Raw genomic sequence first — 16,474 nt, 5'->3', positions numbered from 1 at the left:
TTCTTAATCTTTTTATTTTGGTGCCGTCACTTGTCAGAAAAATTAAAAAAAAAAACGTGAATACTGTTTTACATATATGCTCACATTGAAGTCACTTACTTCTTTTTCTAGTTTTTTTCCTTTCCTGATTGTTCTGTATGAACATTAATTGTACAAAGAATTAGACATCCTATAGAGATTTGTGCATAGGGTTGTAAAACATGTTCTTGCGTCGCAAATAAGGGTTTGAAATCAAGCCTAGAGTCCTTAGGGTACATTTCCCGAGGAACATTAATTCCCCCCTTCTCACTTTTAAGGCAAAGTAGGCTAAATCATAATACATTTTATTCATATTGTGCTTTACATGGTAGGCCACTTAAAAGACACTTTACGGTAAAACCAGCACATTTGTCACATAAAAATGTATTTATTGCAATAAAACCAACACATGAAACTAGCATATTTAAAGCAATTAAAACACAGTGTAGCCTACAACTTTGTAAAAATGTGAAGTGACTAGTAGGCTAAGTAGATATTTTTACATCCTTACACATTCAGTCGGTCCGCTATAGTCTGTTGGGCTTTTTCTCTCCATTTGATAAGAGCCATATTTCACTTATCCTGGATATCTTTATTCTACTTTCGTGCAACAGGCCCCAAGTCTCATTCGTGTTCTATGCTTCCTTCTCGTCCTTGGAGGTAAGTTTTGTCTACAGTTTTATAGGACATACAGGACATATTTAGTTGTATAGATTTTTATTATTTAATTAACTCCTCAAACTTCACATTCTCTTCTGTCTCTGCATTTGTGTCCACAATTCCCTGCACCGTACTTAACACTAAACCGTTTTTCTTAAATGTATTTTTCCTTTCCATTCCAATCGGTCTCTTTCTGTTGGCCTATTAGTAACTTAGTAAGTCTAATACAGTCTTGGCCATTTCATGATTTCATTAGAACCCCCCTAGAGGCGTGAACAATGTTAAAAGGTAGGCCTACATGTTGTTACTTCCTCATTTTTAACACGCCATCCCTTCAGGCCTTCCATACACCCAGAACTCATCTTACAATCACGTGACTTATGGCACTACAGGGTCTCTATATAAATAACTTCTTCCATTTAGTAGCACTGCCAAACTCCAGAAGAGCTGCAAGGAGACCCAAGAGATTCACATGAGACATAGCTCTTCAGTTTGGTGAGTAGACAGTTTATGAATTTGTTACTATTTACATAAGCCTATTGTTAGTTTAGTTGTATATATACTTAATCATTTTGTGTTAACTTTTTCTAAACCACTGGAAAGTGTTTTCCTCATAAAAAAATTAACAGAAATAGAAAACTAAAAAAAATAATATTAACAAAACAAGAACGAGAGGTTGTTTATTAAAGTAACCTATCCTGACGGAAACTTAAGACTTTAAAGTTGCATTAAAAAAAAAATGCAATAAACCGTAAACTGTTCTGAATTCTATTTGCGAAAAAAATCCCATGGCAAAGGTGGAGCATTGATGATTATTAATCTTTTGCGTTATATTTGCTTTTCATTGCAGTGACCATGACTCTACAAATGTATTCATAGTTTTTTATCACTTTGCAATCCCTTTTGGGACCCTAACCCTAACCCTTTACGCAGAAGGATATCCTTCTGCGTAAATCTTGCAATTTGGTTAAAAGAAATCCTCATATTTATGGATGCACTTCTGTATCTTTTGCAGCGCACTTTCTAGGTCTTCCACAAAAGCTGCACTGAAAAAAATGGAACAGTTGGAAAACTCCACAGCATCACCCAAACGCCTCTTCCTGCACACACAGAGCACCGCGCACTCCCAGGCGGACAAAAGCGACGCGTACCTGTACATATTAATAGTCATGTCTTTCTACGGAATCTTCCTCTGTGGCATAATGACGGGCTACTTCCGCTCCAAAAGGAGAGAGAAAAGGAGAATCAACATCTTCACGCGCCTTGTGCACGAGGAGGAGCAGCGGGAGTGGGGCGCGCTGCCCAAGAAACACAGCCTTACCTTTCCCGCCGCTGTCTCAGAGCTGCGCTCGGTGCAGGTGTCCCTGCCTTTCTGCGGTAACCACGGCAACAACTTCGGGCATCTCCACTACGAGGGCGCGCTGCCATCACCGCTGGCGTGCGCACAGTGCACGGAACAGAGCAGCATCAGCTCCCTGTGCTCCACGGACACGCGCTTCGCCATAGAGGAGGAGTCGGACAACGACGCGGCCGATGGGTTGGAGGGGAACGTGAATTGCAGATGATTCAGGCTAAACTTCACCCAGAAAAAAAAACTCTGTGTGTTACCGTTCATGGCCAAAAAGAGAAGAAACACCACCTGGAGAGAAGCACGGGATGTTCTCAGGTTTCTTCATGTCACAGAGGCCCAAACAGTCAGCATCACCCATGATGTGATATCCTCAAAAGGGCTGGAACAAGTCAAACAAGATGTGGTCAATGTGATTAAGTAGGCCATTAGACGGTCAGTTTAGAGAGGGGGCATTGGTCCAGAATATTTTTCGTTTGATTTTTTTTTCTTTTTTCTATGATCTCTGCTCTCTATATTTAGGAGAGTAAGAACAAGTTTGGATTCAGTGCCCCACCTACATACTACATTCTCAGTAGCAACATGAAACCACATACACACATTTGGCCATGTTTTTTTTTCTTTATGACAAGTGATCGTGGTGAGAGTGAAAGATAATTACAATGGTCACTTTTATTATTCTTTTTGTTATATGGTGGCATAACCTATAGATAGTAATGCAATTATTCAATTCAATCCTTCAACTTTATTTATCCCTGCAAGGGGATAAATAAGTTGTATGCAGCAGCAGCTCACCACCCAGGTCAACACACACATCAATAGCTATGCTGTAATAATGAATGAATAGATTAACAGATAAATATAAATATCTAAAATTTAATAAAATTGCACTGAACAAAAGAATAAAAATATGATTTACAATTTTTACTATTGATTATACAATACACTACTATATTATTTCATTGTACAACTATGACTTGCCTGATTTGATGGTGACCCCACCCTGCTGGAGCCCACTCCTGACGCCACACTGAGAACCAACTCACAGGTTTGGACTGATGACTCACCCTGCAGGGGACTGAGTGAGAGACCGCCTCTCTGGCTCTTTGGACTGAACTTGACTTGCTCTTGCCAACATGGTTTTGAGTGTTGAAATGTACCTGGAACCCACTTGAAAGATTCTCTAAACTAAAAGGTCTTTGTTGTAGCTTCATGATCAGCACTGTTCATACACAGTCAATAATGTAGGTTTACTTGATGAAAGCAATGCACTCTACATATTGTTGGTATTTTTCACTTCATGAGGCTTAATTTCTGATGGAGTCTTTGTAGTCTTTCAGAAACCAATAAATTCTTCTGAATTGATACAAGTGTGTTATTTATTTTATTTTTTTACTTTGATGTTTCACCAGTGGAGGGCACTCTGGTAGTGCTTTCTGATTGTGGTTACTTTTAACGAATAAGGAAGATAAAAGGGAATTGAAGGCATGGAAAGAGTGACTATTATTATCATGATATTTTTAGAGATAGCCAGCCTCCATCAAATCATTGGAATAATCCAGAACAAGGCAGATAATAACTGAATCAGTACCACCAAAGCAGCATAATGCATCTGTTTTTGGCTCATATCTTCAGGCAAACATGTCTTTAACCCTTTTTTTTCTTACAGAGACAGCATATGATCCTAATTATTCCAGATTTGTTTTAGCATTTATTCATAATTTGTAGAGTAGGTATGGAGGTTTTTGGTCATGTAAAAGGCCCCTTAAAGGATTATGGACTCCATTTAAAGACCCATCACATTGTATTATCACATGTTAAATGACATAGAAGACTGAGCCTTTATCCCTCAAACCATAAACAGTTCCCCTATCTGACAATAAAAACCAGAGGAAAGATGCTCGGCCGATGTTATATATTTGTTATTGCTGTTTTACTTTGACCTTAACCGATATTTTTGTGTAAAAACCTCCACTTAAACCTACTTTGATTTATACAAATGTGAAAGTGTGAACTGCTGTGAAAAGACGAGCTAAAGAGGGAGACAGAAGTATTTTTTTAATCTCTTCCTCTCCGTCTTCTTACCATCCGGGCAGCTTGACACAGATAATAGACTTGTTGAAGCGTTTGAAATCTTGTTTCCTGTGCAACATAAACACCCTGTATAATTCATGTACAAAAAACACACACAACCACACAGTGAACCATTCATTTATTATCAACAAGGAGGTTGAGAGGGAATGCACTGCTGTTTCTCTTCTGTTTGTACGTGCGCGCGTGCGTGTGTGTGCATGCATGTTTGTGAGAGAGAGGGCGATAGGAAGATAGAAAGCAAGGGATTTTTCTCAGGAGAAAGAACGAGTAAGAACGAGTAAGGGTGAGAATCAGAAGCAGATGAGAGTGTCTCCTGCATCGTGAAGCAGGATGTTTGTCATTAGTGTCCCCCTGTGGGAGGCGGTGGTTGGGCTGTGTCGTGCCTCAGGCCTCACACATACACGCCATTAATGACGGAAACGAGTCACTTTGAACCCACTAGCTCTCTCCCTGTTTCCATTCTAACCTTCTCCTTCCTCCCTCCCTCCCTTCTGTCTCCTTGTTAAACTTCTTTTTCATTAAGTTGATATTTCAGCAGAAAGGGGGGTTTGTAATGTGTGTGATGTAATGTATAACTGATCTACACATTTACATTTACATTGCCATTACTAAACGTTTGGAAGTGACACTAAATGCCCATCATTTCATTTGTTGGCATATTTAGTATGCAAATTAGCAGTTTTGTTCACTCTCATCTCTCTCATCAACATTGTTTCCAGCAGCAAAGCTGCATATTCTAATATTTTTATATTAATTGATCAAATATATAAAATGTGTCCAATCACAATGAACCCACAGAGAATCGCTGCAGGCGGACAAAGTAAACAACTGGTAGGTAAAGTAACGGAACATTTAGAATTCAAGAAGCAATGCTTTCCTCAGAAGATGGTCGAGACCAAAATAGAGATAAAAGAATATTGGACTTTCATTATTCACTTCACCAGAAACACAATTCCAAATGCTAGTATTGCTCAGTGTCTGCTACATAGGCATCTGTTTGCTAACACAGTCATCATAACATCTTTATAAGTTGATATGGTGGGGTCGGCGCAAGATGGCGACCGTGGTGGTTGACGTTTGCTAAGCTCTGCAACACTTAACGGAGTACTTATGTTCTATAACAAGGCCAATGACTACGCAACTTGTTGAACTGTCAGTCTTCAAGAGCCACGCCGACGAGTAAGGGTTAACTATCATTTTAGGAACTTTAAAGGCTAGAAACAACCCTTTGTAGATAGCACGTGCAAACTGTTCAGGTACCTAGCATACCAAGCTAATAGCACGGAGCTAGTGGACCACAATGGCAAAGAGAGACGCTAAAAAGGGCCTAAAAGGGGGGCTGATAATGGATGTAGACCCGGATGGCACCTTTTTGGGTTTGTGCTCACCACTTCCAGACTCTCCAATTAATAGTCCAAATCCAAAGAAAGTGTGTGCCAACAAAGATAAAAACGAGGTCTCAAACGCCGACATTCTCAAAGCAATCTTTGAGTTGAAGGAGCAATTCTCCGTTTTTGAACAACGGATAAATAAAAACACGGCAGACATCACTGTGGTGAAAGAAGAGGTGAAAAGCCTTGGATTTCAAGCAAAGGAGACGGAAGATAAGGTTAAAAGGCTTGATAAAAGCATTGAAGAAATAAAAGAGAAAACTGAGGAAGCCGAGCGCTACAGCAGAAGATGGAATTTGCGTCTCAACAACCTTCCTGAAAAAGTGAGTGAAGATGTAAGAGAGGAAGTCATGAAGATATTGAGTCAGATTGCTCCTGATGATAAAAGCAAGCTCGGTTTCTTGGTCGATGCAGTACATAGAGTTGGGCGCCCCAGAGAGGATAAGACACCGCGTCCGATTGTTGTACAATTTAACATGCGTACCTTCAGGTACAAGATTTGGAAGGACTCACGCAATGCTGAAGTTATGAAGAAGCTGAATCTCCGCATCGCCGAGGACCTGACACGCTCCGAGAGAGAATGCAGAAACAAACTGTGGCCCCTGGTCGAGCAGGCTCGTAAGGACGGAAAGAAGACCAGATGGCAAGGTCCAGTCGCCTTCATCGATGGAGTGAAATTTGTTGCATGAATCTTCGTCTTGTATATTTCCTAGATATAATAACCAGGCAAGTAATTGTTTCACAAGTGGACAATGATGTAGCCTGAAGTTAAATAAGGCCTTAAGACAGTTCAACGTCATATTGGTACTCCCAGTGTTCAGGGAATTTCTAATCACTACCAAAGGTTAAGGGTTCCTATTAGCTCTTATCTTCTATTTCTTAGTTGTAGGCATCAATTCTTCTTTTCACTTTTTCCCTTATTTATTCAGTTATTTAAACATCTTTTACTATTTGTATGGCAAATAATTTCATTAACCTTAAAGTGATTTCTCTTAATGTCAAAGGGTTACGAAACATCTCTAAAAGAAAGGCTATTTTTCTTTTCTGTAGACGATCTAGTGCAGATTTAATTCTTTTACAAGAGACTCACTCATGTGATGATGATAGGAAATTCTGGAGCAGTCAATGGGGGGACCAGATTTACTTAAGTCATGCTTCTAATCACTCAGCAGGTGTAGCTATTTTGTTTAATAAATTTAAAGGAGATGTGGTAGAATCTCACCTTTCTAAAGAGGGTAGATGGATTACTCTGGTTCTTAGAGTGAATAATGTAATTCTGATGTTAACCAATATATATGGACATAATAACAATGTTCTAGCAAAAAACATGTATACCCAAATAGCGGGAGAGTTAAAAAAGATGAAGGAAAAATACAAAGATGCTCACTTAATTATAGGTGGTGACCTAAATGATGCAGCAGATGATCAAATGGATAGATTACCTGCAAAGATCTCCCATAACTCAAAATTTAAACCTATATCACATTTGTGTGAACAACTTGGTGTAATTGATGTCTGGCGGTATTTACATCCTTATCAAAAAGAATATACATGGAGTAATGTTAGTGGCTCTCTACAATCTCGAATTGATCTTTGGTTAATTTCCTCTTATACTTTACAATATGTTTCTGAAACATTACATAGCTATGCCCCCTTTTCAGATCACAAACTGATAGTGGTCACTTTTGCTAATCCACAAGAGCAAACCAGAAAATCTCGTGGTTTCTGGAAATTTAACCTATTAAATGAGGAAGCCTTTTGTAAATCAGTTGAAGTTACTGCTGGTGATATTTTCAATTGTAATGAACTTGGCAATATTCAAAAATGGGAATTCTTTAAATTTAAGATCAGAGAATTAGCTATTAAATTTAGTAAGGAAATAAAAAAACGTAATACTTTGAGAGAAATAGAAACAATGGCGGAACTGAACTCTTTGATAAATAAAAATACTCTTACCGAAGAGGAAAAATTAAAGCTGTCAAGTCTGAAAGAAGAGATCGACCGATTATATATTACTATGACCAAAGGAGCCTTCATACGCTCTAGAGCAAAATGGTTAGAGGAAGGTGAGCGAAATACAAGTTATTTCTTTGCTCTGGAAAAAAGAAACTATAAGAGAAATAATATTACCTCTCTAAAAATAGATAACTATATAATCTCCAACCCATCTGATATAGCGAACTATACTTCCCGTTTCTATTCTGATCTATATAGCTCTCATTATAACTCAACAGAAGATGAGAATTTTATCAGCAAAATTAGGAAATTTATCCCACAAATTTCTAATGAATTTAAATCAGACTGTGATAAACCTATCTTAAAATCTGAAATTCTTGAAGCTGTAAATAAAATGAAAAAAGGGAAATCTCCCGGAATGGATGGTCTTCCTGTTGAGTTTTATAGATGCTTTTGGAACATAATTGAAACTCCATTTTTTAACATGCTAAGAGATTGTATCGATAATGAGGAAATGACTACTACTATGAAGCAGGGTGTAATAACCTTAATTCCCAAACCAGATAAAGATCACCTTTTATTAGAAAACTGGAGACCTATAACATTGCTAAATGTAGATTATAAAATACTGTCATTAATTTTTGCCAGACGTTTAAAAAAAGGATTGGGCCAAATTATAAATGAAACTCAAACTGGTTTTATGGCTAATCGGCATATAAGCTGTAATATAAGGCTTATTCTTGATCTAATAGATTATTCTGAATATGTGGAATCTGACGCTGTAATATTATCGCTGGACTTTTATAAAGCATTTGACACAGTAGAGCATCAATTCTTATTTAGGTCACTCAAATCTTTTGGTTTTGGTGAAAAATTTATCTCTGGGGTTAAAATGCTTTATAAAAATATCAGTAGCTGTGTCATGCTATATCCAAATACCACCCAAAGTTTTTCAGTTTATAGATCAGTCCGCCAAGGCTGCCCTTGTTCTCCATTCTTGTTTCTCATTGTTGTTGAAATGCTCTCCTTACATATTTTACGTTGTGACAATTTACAGGGTTTAAGGATTTTTGAAAGAGAAATTAAAATTTCTCAACTAGCTGATGACACAGTTCTTTTCTTAAAAAATAAACAACAAATTGGAAACTCCATCAAAGAAATACAATCCTTTTCGCTAGCATCAGGTTTAAAACTCAATGTTTCGAAGTGTGAAATTCTATGTCTATATAACACTGATGAAAAGCTTATGTGTGATATTCCTGTGAAAAATAGTATTAAATACCTTGGAATTCATATCTCTAAAGATCTAAAGGAACGACAAGAAAAGAATTTTAAGCCCAAAATACAAAAAACTAAAAATATATTTAATATGTGGCTTCAAAGAGATCTGTCCATAATAGGTAGAGTTCTTTTGAGCAAAGCGGACGGTATCTCTAGATTTATTTACCCTACCCAATCTTTGTATATCCATCAATCCCTCTGTAAAGAAATAAATGACGTTTTAATTAACTTTATCTGGAAAAACAAATGCCACCGATTAAAAAAGGAGATTTTAGCAGCCCCAAGAAATGCAGGTGGCTTGGAAATATTGGACTTTATGGATGTGAACAACACCTTTAGAATTAAATGGATAAAAGAATGTTTAAAAGCTCCAGATTCCCTTTGGTACTTTATTCCACAGTCCATTTTTGGAAAAATGGGAGGCCTCCAATTTGTATTACAATGCAGTTACAATGAAATTAAGCTACCGCAAAAATTATCTAAATTTCATCAGCAAGCACTTAACGCTGCCAAATTATGTTTTAAACACAATTTCTCTCCTCACAGAACTATTATATGGAACAATGAGTTCATAACCAGAAAGAATAAGTCCCTTTATCTACAACATTGGGTTGACCGGAATATCATTTTTCTTGCAGACTTACAAAATGATGAAGCTCGACTTCTTAATTATGAGGAATTTCTCAGGTCTAAAGTTTTTCCTGTCACCCATAAAGAATATCAAATGGTAATAAATGCTATACCTAGTGGAATTCTTCAATTATTGAAATGTCACTTTGAGAGTCAAGAATTGGATCCAACCTTCTTTGTTGATGGAGTAAATATTAAAAGTCATAAATGTACCAATAAACATATAGGAACTTCTTCTACAGCAAAAGGAAATCACTCCACGGGGAAAATTTGTTTGGAATCTTTGTACTTCAACATTCACTGGGAATCAACATGGCTTCTACCATACAAGTTTGTTATCCCCAATAAGTAAAGAACTGCATTTCAAAATACTGCATAATATTTATCCCACTAACAAATTTATCTCAATATTTGCGTCTGTGGATAATAAATGTGAATTTTGTAAATCTGAAGAAGAAACTATTGTACATCTATTTTGGGAGTGTCGGTTCTCTGTGGAATTCTGGAAAAAAATGGAAAATTATTTAAATGTTCAAAAGAATCTCCAAATTAAATTAGAAGCAAAAGATGTTATTATTGAATATGATCACAAGAACAAAAAATTACACAAGATTGTCAATTTACTAATTCTACACGGGAAATTTCATATCCATAAAGCAAAATTTGATAAATCGCAACCAGCTTTCACACGCTTCAGAAATGAATTTCGAATCTTTTGTGAGTCTATCCAAGTCATTAATAGTAAGAAAATTATCTATATAGCTGATCTACTGCAAGATTTTAAGGATTTATGATTGTATAGCCTTTGCCCATCTCATCTTGTCTTTGTACTGTATTTATGTTCTTGATGTTTATATTTAATCCACTTTTCTTTTTTTCTTTTTTTTTTTCTTTTTTTTTTTTTTTTTTTTTTTTCCTTCTTCTTCTTAAGATTCTATATATCTACTGTACAGTAAGGTTATTTTATTTATTTACTTTTTTAACATGCTGTTTTTTTATTTATTTTTTACTGATGCCAAATGTTCATCGAATGTTTACATGTTTAAAATTTAAGATTTAATAAAAAAAAAAAAAAAAAAAAAAAAAAAAAAAATAAGATTGATAGTTTTACAGCTTCCATCACTGCCCCCTAGTGGCAAAGAAAATCAATGCATACAGGTTTAAAGACTGTTTACTTTTAAAGCTTTTGTCTCTTGAAACTTAATCATGTCATTGTGGGAAACATTAGTGTAACTTTTTCTTAAAGCAAAATTTGTGTTTCAGACTTATTTCATGCAATGTTGGAATGTTGTTTTAAAATATTTCTAGCTTCTGTTTAAAACCAATTGGTATCAATCTCAACCCTGAGCTAAACCTCATAAATGTAGCACTGGTTTGAAGCTGGTGCTTTAAATCCGTCCACCCGATAAAAGTAAATTGGTTTTCATCTGAAATGTGAGTCTGTATGGGCTGTAATAAATCACTAGATTGAGCAAATTATAATATGACCTCAAAGTAACTACAGCAATGCAGCAGGTTTGTGCTGGATATCACTGGGCTGACGACAAAATTACTAATCTGAAATCTATGTAAGAACTGACTCCAAATGGTCCAACTAAAGTCAGCCTGCATGAAAGACTCATCTTGGTGATGCACCAATTCTTTTTGAGTAAAGTCACGTGAGGATAATGTGCCTCAAATTCATATTTAAGAGTCCTCTAGGTCCCATATTGTAAATAGCGAGATTTCCATTTCTCACATTACAAAGCAGGTCTTGGTGCTGTACTGTGAAAGTATCAAAATGATCAAACCACACAGAAATGCACACAGCCCATATTCAGAAACTGTGCCTTTAAAGGAGTCTTCAGGACTTCAGTACAGTTGCAATGTCACAACTTTTAGTATATATACTATACTTACTGTATATAGGTGTAAAGTGCTGCTACAGTACCAGTACAGTCATTCCCGGCTGCAATGAGGGTGCAGAGACTCAGAGAGCGAAGATGCGGAAGACCCAGAAACGCTGACCAACCACAGCAGACTGGGCTTTTTGGGAGGAGGGCTTAAAGAGACAGGTACTAAAACAGAGCGTTTGCAAGGTGAAAACATTATATGTTTTTTTACATTAATGCATGTGAACATGTTCTAGTGGAAACCCAACATACAAGTATTAACTTGAAAATGAGCATAATATGGGATCTTTAAATACTTTCCTTCTATTGGTGTGCTATTTGGGAGAAAAAATCTATAGCAACTCACGTTCCTTTTTTACCTGAATGGGATGGCGAGTCTTGAGAAGATGAGCTGACACTTCTTATCTGAACTCCATCAGTCTCCTGCTGTTGGACATTACAGTATGTCAGCCTAATCTCATTTACTGTACTGTGTAGTTCACAGCTTCTTTGCAAAGTAAAAACACATCCTTTAGAAGCAGATGGGCTGCAGTGATGTACATGTACTCAGAGACACGAGGCACCGCTGATGAGCTTCTTATGAGAATCACAACTTTCTCTGGAGATCTCATTTTGACTCTGAACTTTTCATCTTTATCTCAGAGACTATTAGAGTCTAATCTTAGAAAGACTGTCATTATATGGTGTTTATGCCATTCCCTTGAGCATATCATAATGAATATTTTCATTATATTATATATATATTATTATTATCACATGCGTCTGCACCTGTCAATGTGTTTGAGACGCTAAATCTAGACGGAATTAATGGGATTTTGGCTAAAACCAGGAAGTGTTTACCTGTTCATCTAGAGCCTGTGTTACTATTATTGTAGATGAGTGTAACTGACCTCCTCCTCTTTGAACAAACCATCCTTCTGTCTGTTTTTGTCAAATAGTCCCTTATCCAAAAATACACTCACACACACACACACACATACACACACACTGGTCAATTAAAACAAAAAAGAAAGCAAATGGTCTCAAATGGTTGCTTGTCGACCAATAAAATGTCCTGAGAGTTACTGTGGAAACGCAAGCCAAAAGCTAATTTGCATATGAGTTGCTGGTCCAGAGAGATTATTCCTACAAGTCACTAAGGAGGTGAGCCTTGAAAATACTGAATAAATGAGAAAGACAATGAATTGTCTAGATAATATGGATTAATTGATAGAGTGACACATGGCACATTCACATTCTTATGTTGATTGTATTTTGAGCTGCAGGTGGTTCAAAGGGAAATCAGCCTCATACTAGAATTAGACAAACACAGTGTGTCTGCTGTCTTTGATTCCTGAAACTGCCCTAATCAACATTTTTATGTAAGTTTACATTTTATATATACCAACTGATCAATGGTTGGTGTTGCTTGAAGTGACAAACAAAATTAACCTTTTTGCCTTTTTGTGATGATTGTTTGGTTTTTGCAGCCCACAACTTTTTTGATTCAGTCTTACTGCTCTTGTTAATCTTATTCCCAGCAGCAGCAGCAGCAGCTGTTTTCAGTGAAAATGCTCTGATAAGCAGAGGTGGAGCAGCCATTTCAATAGTGTGGGGGTTCTAAGGGGGGGGAGTACGTTTTGGAAAATATGCTTATTCTTGTCAAGAGTTAGATGAGAAGATATAATGTGGTATACATTGTATCTCTCTGATAAATATAAGACAGCAGACATTTAGGCAAAATTAGCATAAAGACTGAAAACCGGGGAAAACTGTTTGCTTTGGTCTGTCCAAAGGTAACAAAATCCACTACTGGAGTATATTCCATCAACTTTCCACTCACCTTAAAAGTACAAAGAAATACTACATGAGCTGTCCCTTTTCTAAAAGAGTTGGACTAATTTGAAACACTTGGGGTGTCAAGTGTTGCCCTGGTCTGAAAATACTCAATCATGGCTTTGTCAGTGCTGAGTGTGAAGTTTCATTAACCCTTGTGTTGTCCTCCCTGGTCAAAAACGGACAAAACGTTGTTATTTTTGTCCCTTTTTTTATACTTTTTTTTGTTTTCACTAACACCCCCTTACTACAACTAGTTTTACACTACTTTTTGGAATTCATGGTCACTAACCCTCATTTATATAGAACTCTACCTAACATTTGAATTATGAATTATTTTGACTTATAGTTAAGATCAGAGGAACGTACAGATGAGTTTAGTCAGGAATGAAAGTGATCAATTGTATTTGCAAAGAGCGTTGTGAGGATTCACATTTTTGTGGTAATTTGGTTAAAAAGAAACCCATGTTTCAGACATTTTTTAAAGGGATCAAATTTGACCCAATGACATAAGGAGGGTTAAGTCAGTGGGAGGTGTTGTTTTCTTCATGCCAGTTGCCTGGATCACTACTAATGAGCACAGTGAAAGCTCATTGTCAATGTGAAGAAAAGCAAACTCCATTTTTTTTCTTTGGGGGACCAAAGCTGCTACACTACTATCCTTCTCTTTAAAGGCAAACACAGCAAATGGCAGAAGGTGTGGCTTTCTACTAGCTAAACACACCTGTCGAATGAATCCCAACTGTACGCCAAGGCAGGAGTCTCCATCACTATCTGCATGAAAGCTGCACTTTGTTACTGTCACTAGAAAACACAATTCAAGAAAGGAAAATCAGTTAATACTTATTTTAGTATACATATTGTGTAACATACGTGTGGTGTGTCTCTAAGTCAAGAGTCTGAGTCCCATTTATGAGTACTTAACTGTGGTGCACACTGGCACCATTGTGTGCTGATAGCTGATACAAATAGGAACTGTTTCCCCTGGAGAGGGATTAAATGCCTCCAATACCTCTGCAATGCTGCAACAGCTTAGTTTCTAAATACCACCTTGTTTATATTTAAATGGTACAAGGAGGCTAATTGTGTATTATGTTTTTTTATATTTATAGACAAAGGGACAAAATAGAGCTACAGTCAAGGGCGATGCAACAAAATCATAACTTGCACGGAAACAGTTCAATATCTTCCTGCCTGAGTAAAGAGGAATTATTAAACTAAAAGAAAACGAATAAAAAGCAAGTCAAAAAAGAGAGAAATAAATCCAACAACAAAAGGTAATCACCTTCCAAAATGGCATATTTGATCGTATCCTGATGTGGTACTGCTATGGTTAGGGGAACCCTATTGGGTGGCTGTGGCTCAGTGGTAGAGTGGTTGTCTACCAATCGGAAGGTTGGTGGTTCGATCCCCGCCCCTGCAGTCATTGTCGAAGTGTCCTTGGGCAAGACACTGAACCACGAGTTGCCCCTGGTGCTGCGCATTGGAGTGTGAATGTGTGTGACTGTTTATCTGATGAGCAGGTGGCACCTTGTACGGCAGCCCCGGCCACAGTGTATGAATGTGTGTGAATGGTGAATGTTTCCTGTGGATGTAAAAGTGCTTTGAGCAGTTGTTAAGACTGGAAAAGCGCTATATAAATACAGCACATTTACATATTGTTAAAAGAAACCAGTGTGATCTGCATAAGGGATATAATACAACATTATAGTAAAACTGTTCCTGTTACTGTAGTTACTGTAGTAAAAGTGGATGTATCTTTAATCTACTCATTCTTCTGAGGAAACTCTTCTTGGCCACTCATCTGTGACATTGTCCTTTGTCTCTCCTCAGAGCTTGTGGTCACAGGAGAGGATAAGTATCCAAATTTGCTCTGTAGCATAGTTATTTCTTTACTACCGTAATTCCATAACTACAGTTAGGACTACTCCCACATTACTCAAGCCACTTAAGACTTTACTGTGTGTATTTATTGTGTGCTGTATGTTTAATGTTGTGCCTAACCTGCAAACTAATTTCCCTCTGGGACAATAAAGGCAATCATTCAAGCCATCTACACCACTGCTGATTCCAGTCAGTTTGGATTTAAAGTGATCAAAATGGATTTCAATGGTAAGACCGCAGCATGATGCACTTCTCCACTGTCTACTGTTTGTATGATGCACGCTTACATTTTCTCCTTAGATTTGCTTAGTGCAGCCTAAAGTGCAAATCCTTTTTTCTTCCACAGCCCCGGTCTGTGTATTACTACGATAAATGTATTCTTAATACAAAGAAATAGTACCATTGAAAATGTTCCACAGAGGTCTGAGGAGGAATATTATTCAAAAGTGTTGCTTTTAAGTTATTCGAATTTCATTTTCCATGCCGAGCACCATAATTCAAATTCCAATCATCTCCATTTTATTGGAGTGGTGGAAGAAGTTTTAGAAGAGGCACTATCAGCATGGTTTGAAATCACCAGGGGTATGAGCGAAATTATCCATTTAAGTCACCTTTGAAATGTACTCAAAGGAAATATTTTGGATGGAGAATCACTTTAATACTTCAAGTGTACAGGTAATGAATTGATTGCAGAAATGACGACACTCCATACAACTGTTGCACCTTCCAAGAATACTTAAGGGAACAGAGTCAATACGCCTTTCCAATGTAAAGAAAACCCTGAAATCCCCAAATTCCCAAAACACCAAACAGACATGCTGATTGCCGTGGCCTGACAATTTCCAGTATTTGAGGACCAATCTAACCCACATCCACCACTGTGCCCCTGAGGAGTTTGCTGACTACAGTGACCTCTGCCAGCCAGATGGGTTCTCTGACTCTCAAAACAATCTGACTTCCGAACAGTTTAGTTACTACAAGTTTTCTTTTAACCATCCAACGGTATCCCTTGCTGAATTCAGATTTCCCCCTTAGTGAGAGAAGGTTGTCCAACCTCCACCTCCGCAATCACAGTATAGTTTGACTCACTGCAAAAACAATACTACAAACTAACTCCCTCTATACTTGACACACATTCAACAATAATGGATCTCCACATTAGCAACAACCTTTTATGAAACATCTTTTATCACTACTGCACTGTACATTTTTCTCGATGATTCCAACAAAAAATCTTATTTTGATAAAGCCAAGTGTCAAAGCTACGGCTTGGCAATAAATATTACATACCTGCAATGCTAAAAGTGATCAGATCAGATCACCTTTTAGGAGTGTGAAGATAGAGCTCGATGGTGTTTTTTTCCTCTAGCGTCGCCTTCCAGGCAGCTAACACTAACCATAACCATTGCCGTGCTCCCTGGAAGGAGATAATGGGGGCAAAAAACACCAAACTCCGTGAAGATATCTAGGCCTGTGCATGTGTGTGTGCGTGTGTGTGTGTGCGT

The 16,474-nt window shown here is 37.3% G+C and overlaps 1 protein-coding gene across 1 annotated transcript; it reads left to right on the top strand.

Moving 5' to 3' along the window:
* Positions 1–1,058: 1,058 nt before the first annotated feature.
* kcne4 (potassium voltage-gated channel, Isk-related family, member 4) lies at positions 1,059–3,391 on the top strand. The gene is given in 3 exon segments (XM_032505167.1): positions 1,059–1,089; positions 1,092–1,173; positions 1,694–3,391. Coding segments are annotated over 3 exon segments (663 nt in total). The 3' UTR covers positions 2,244–3,391.
* Positions 3,392–16,474: the final 13,083 nt, after the last annotated feature.

Source organism: Etheostoma spectabile, chromosome 3 (assembly GCF_008692095.1).
Source record: "Etheostoma spectabile isolate EspeVRDwgs_2016 chromosome 3, UIUC_Espe_1.0, whole genome shotgun sequence".
In the NCBI taxonomy this organism is placed as follows: domain Eukaryota; kingdom Metazoa; phylum Chordata; class Actinopteri; order Perciformes; family Percidae; genus Etheostoma; species Etheostoma spectabile.
The sequence above is the reverse complement of the archived record's forward strand: the minus strand, read 5'-3'. Positions and strand labels throughout refer to the sequence as shown.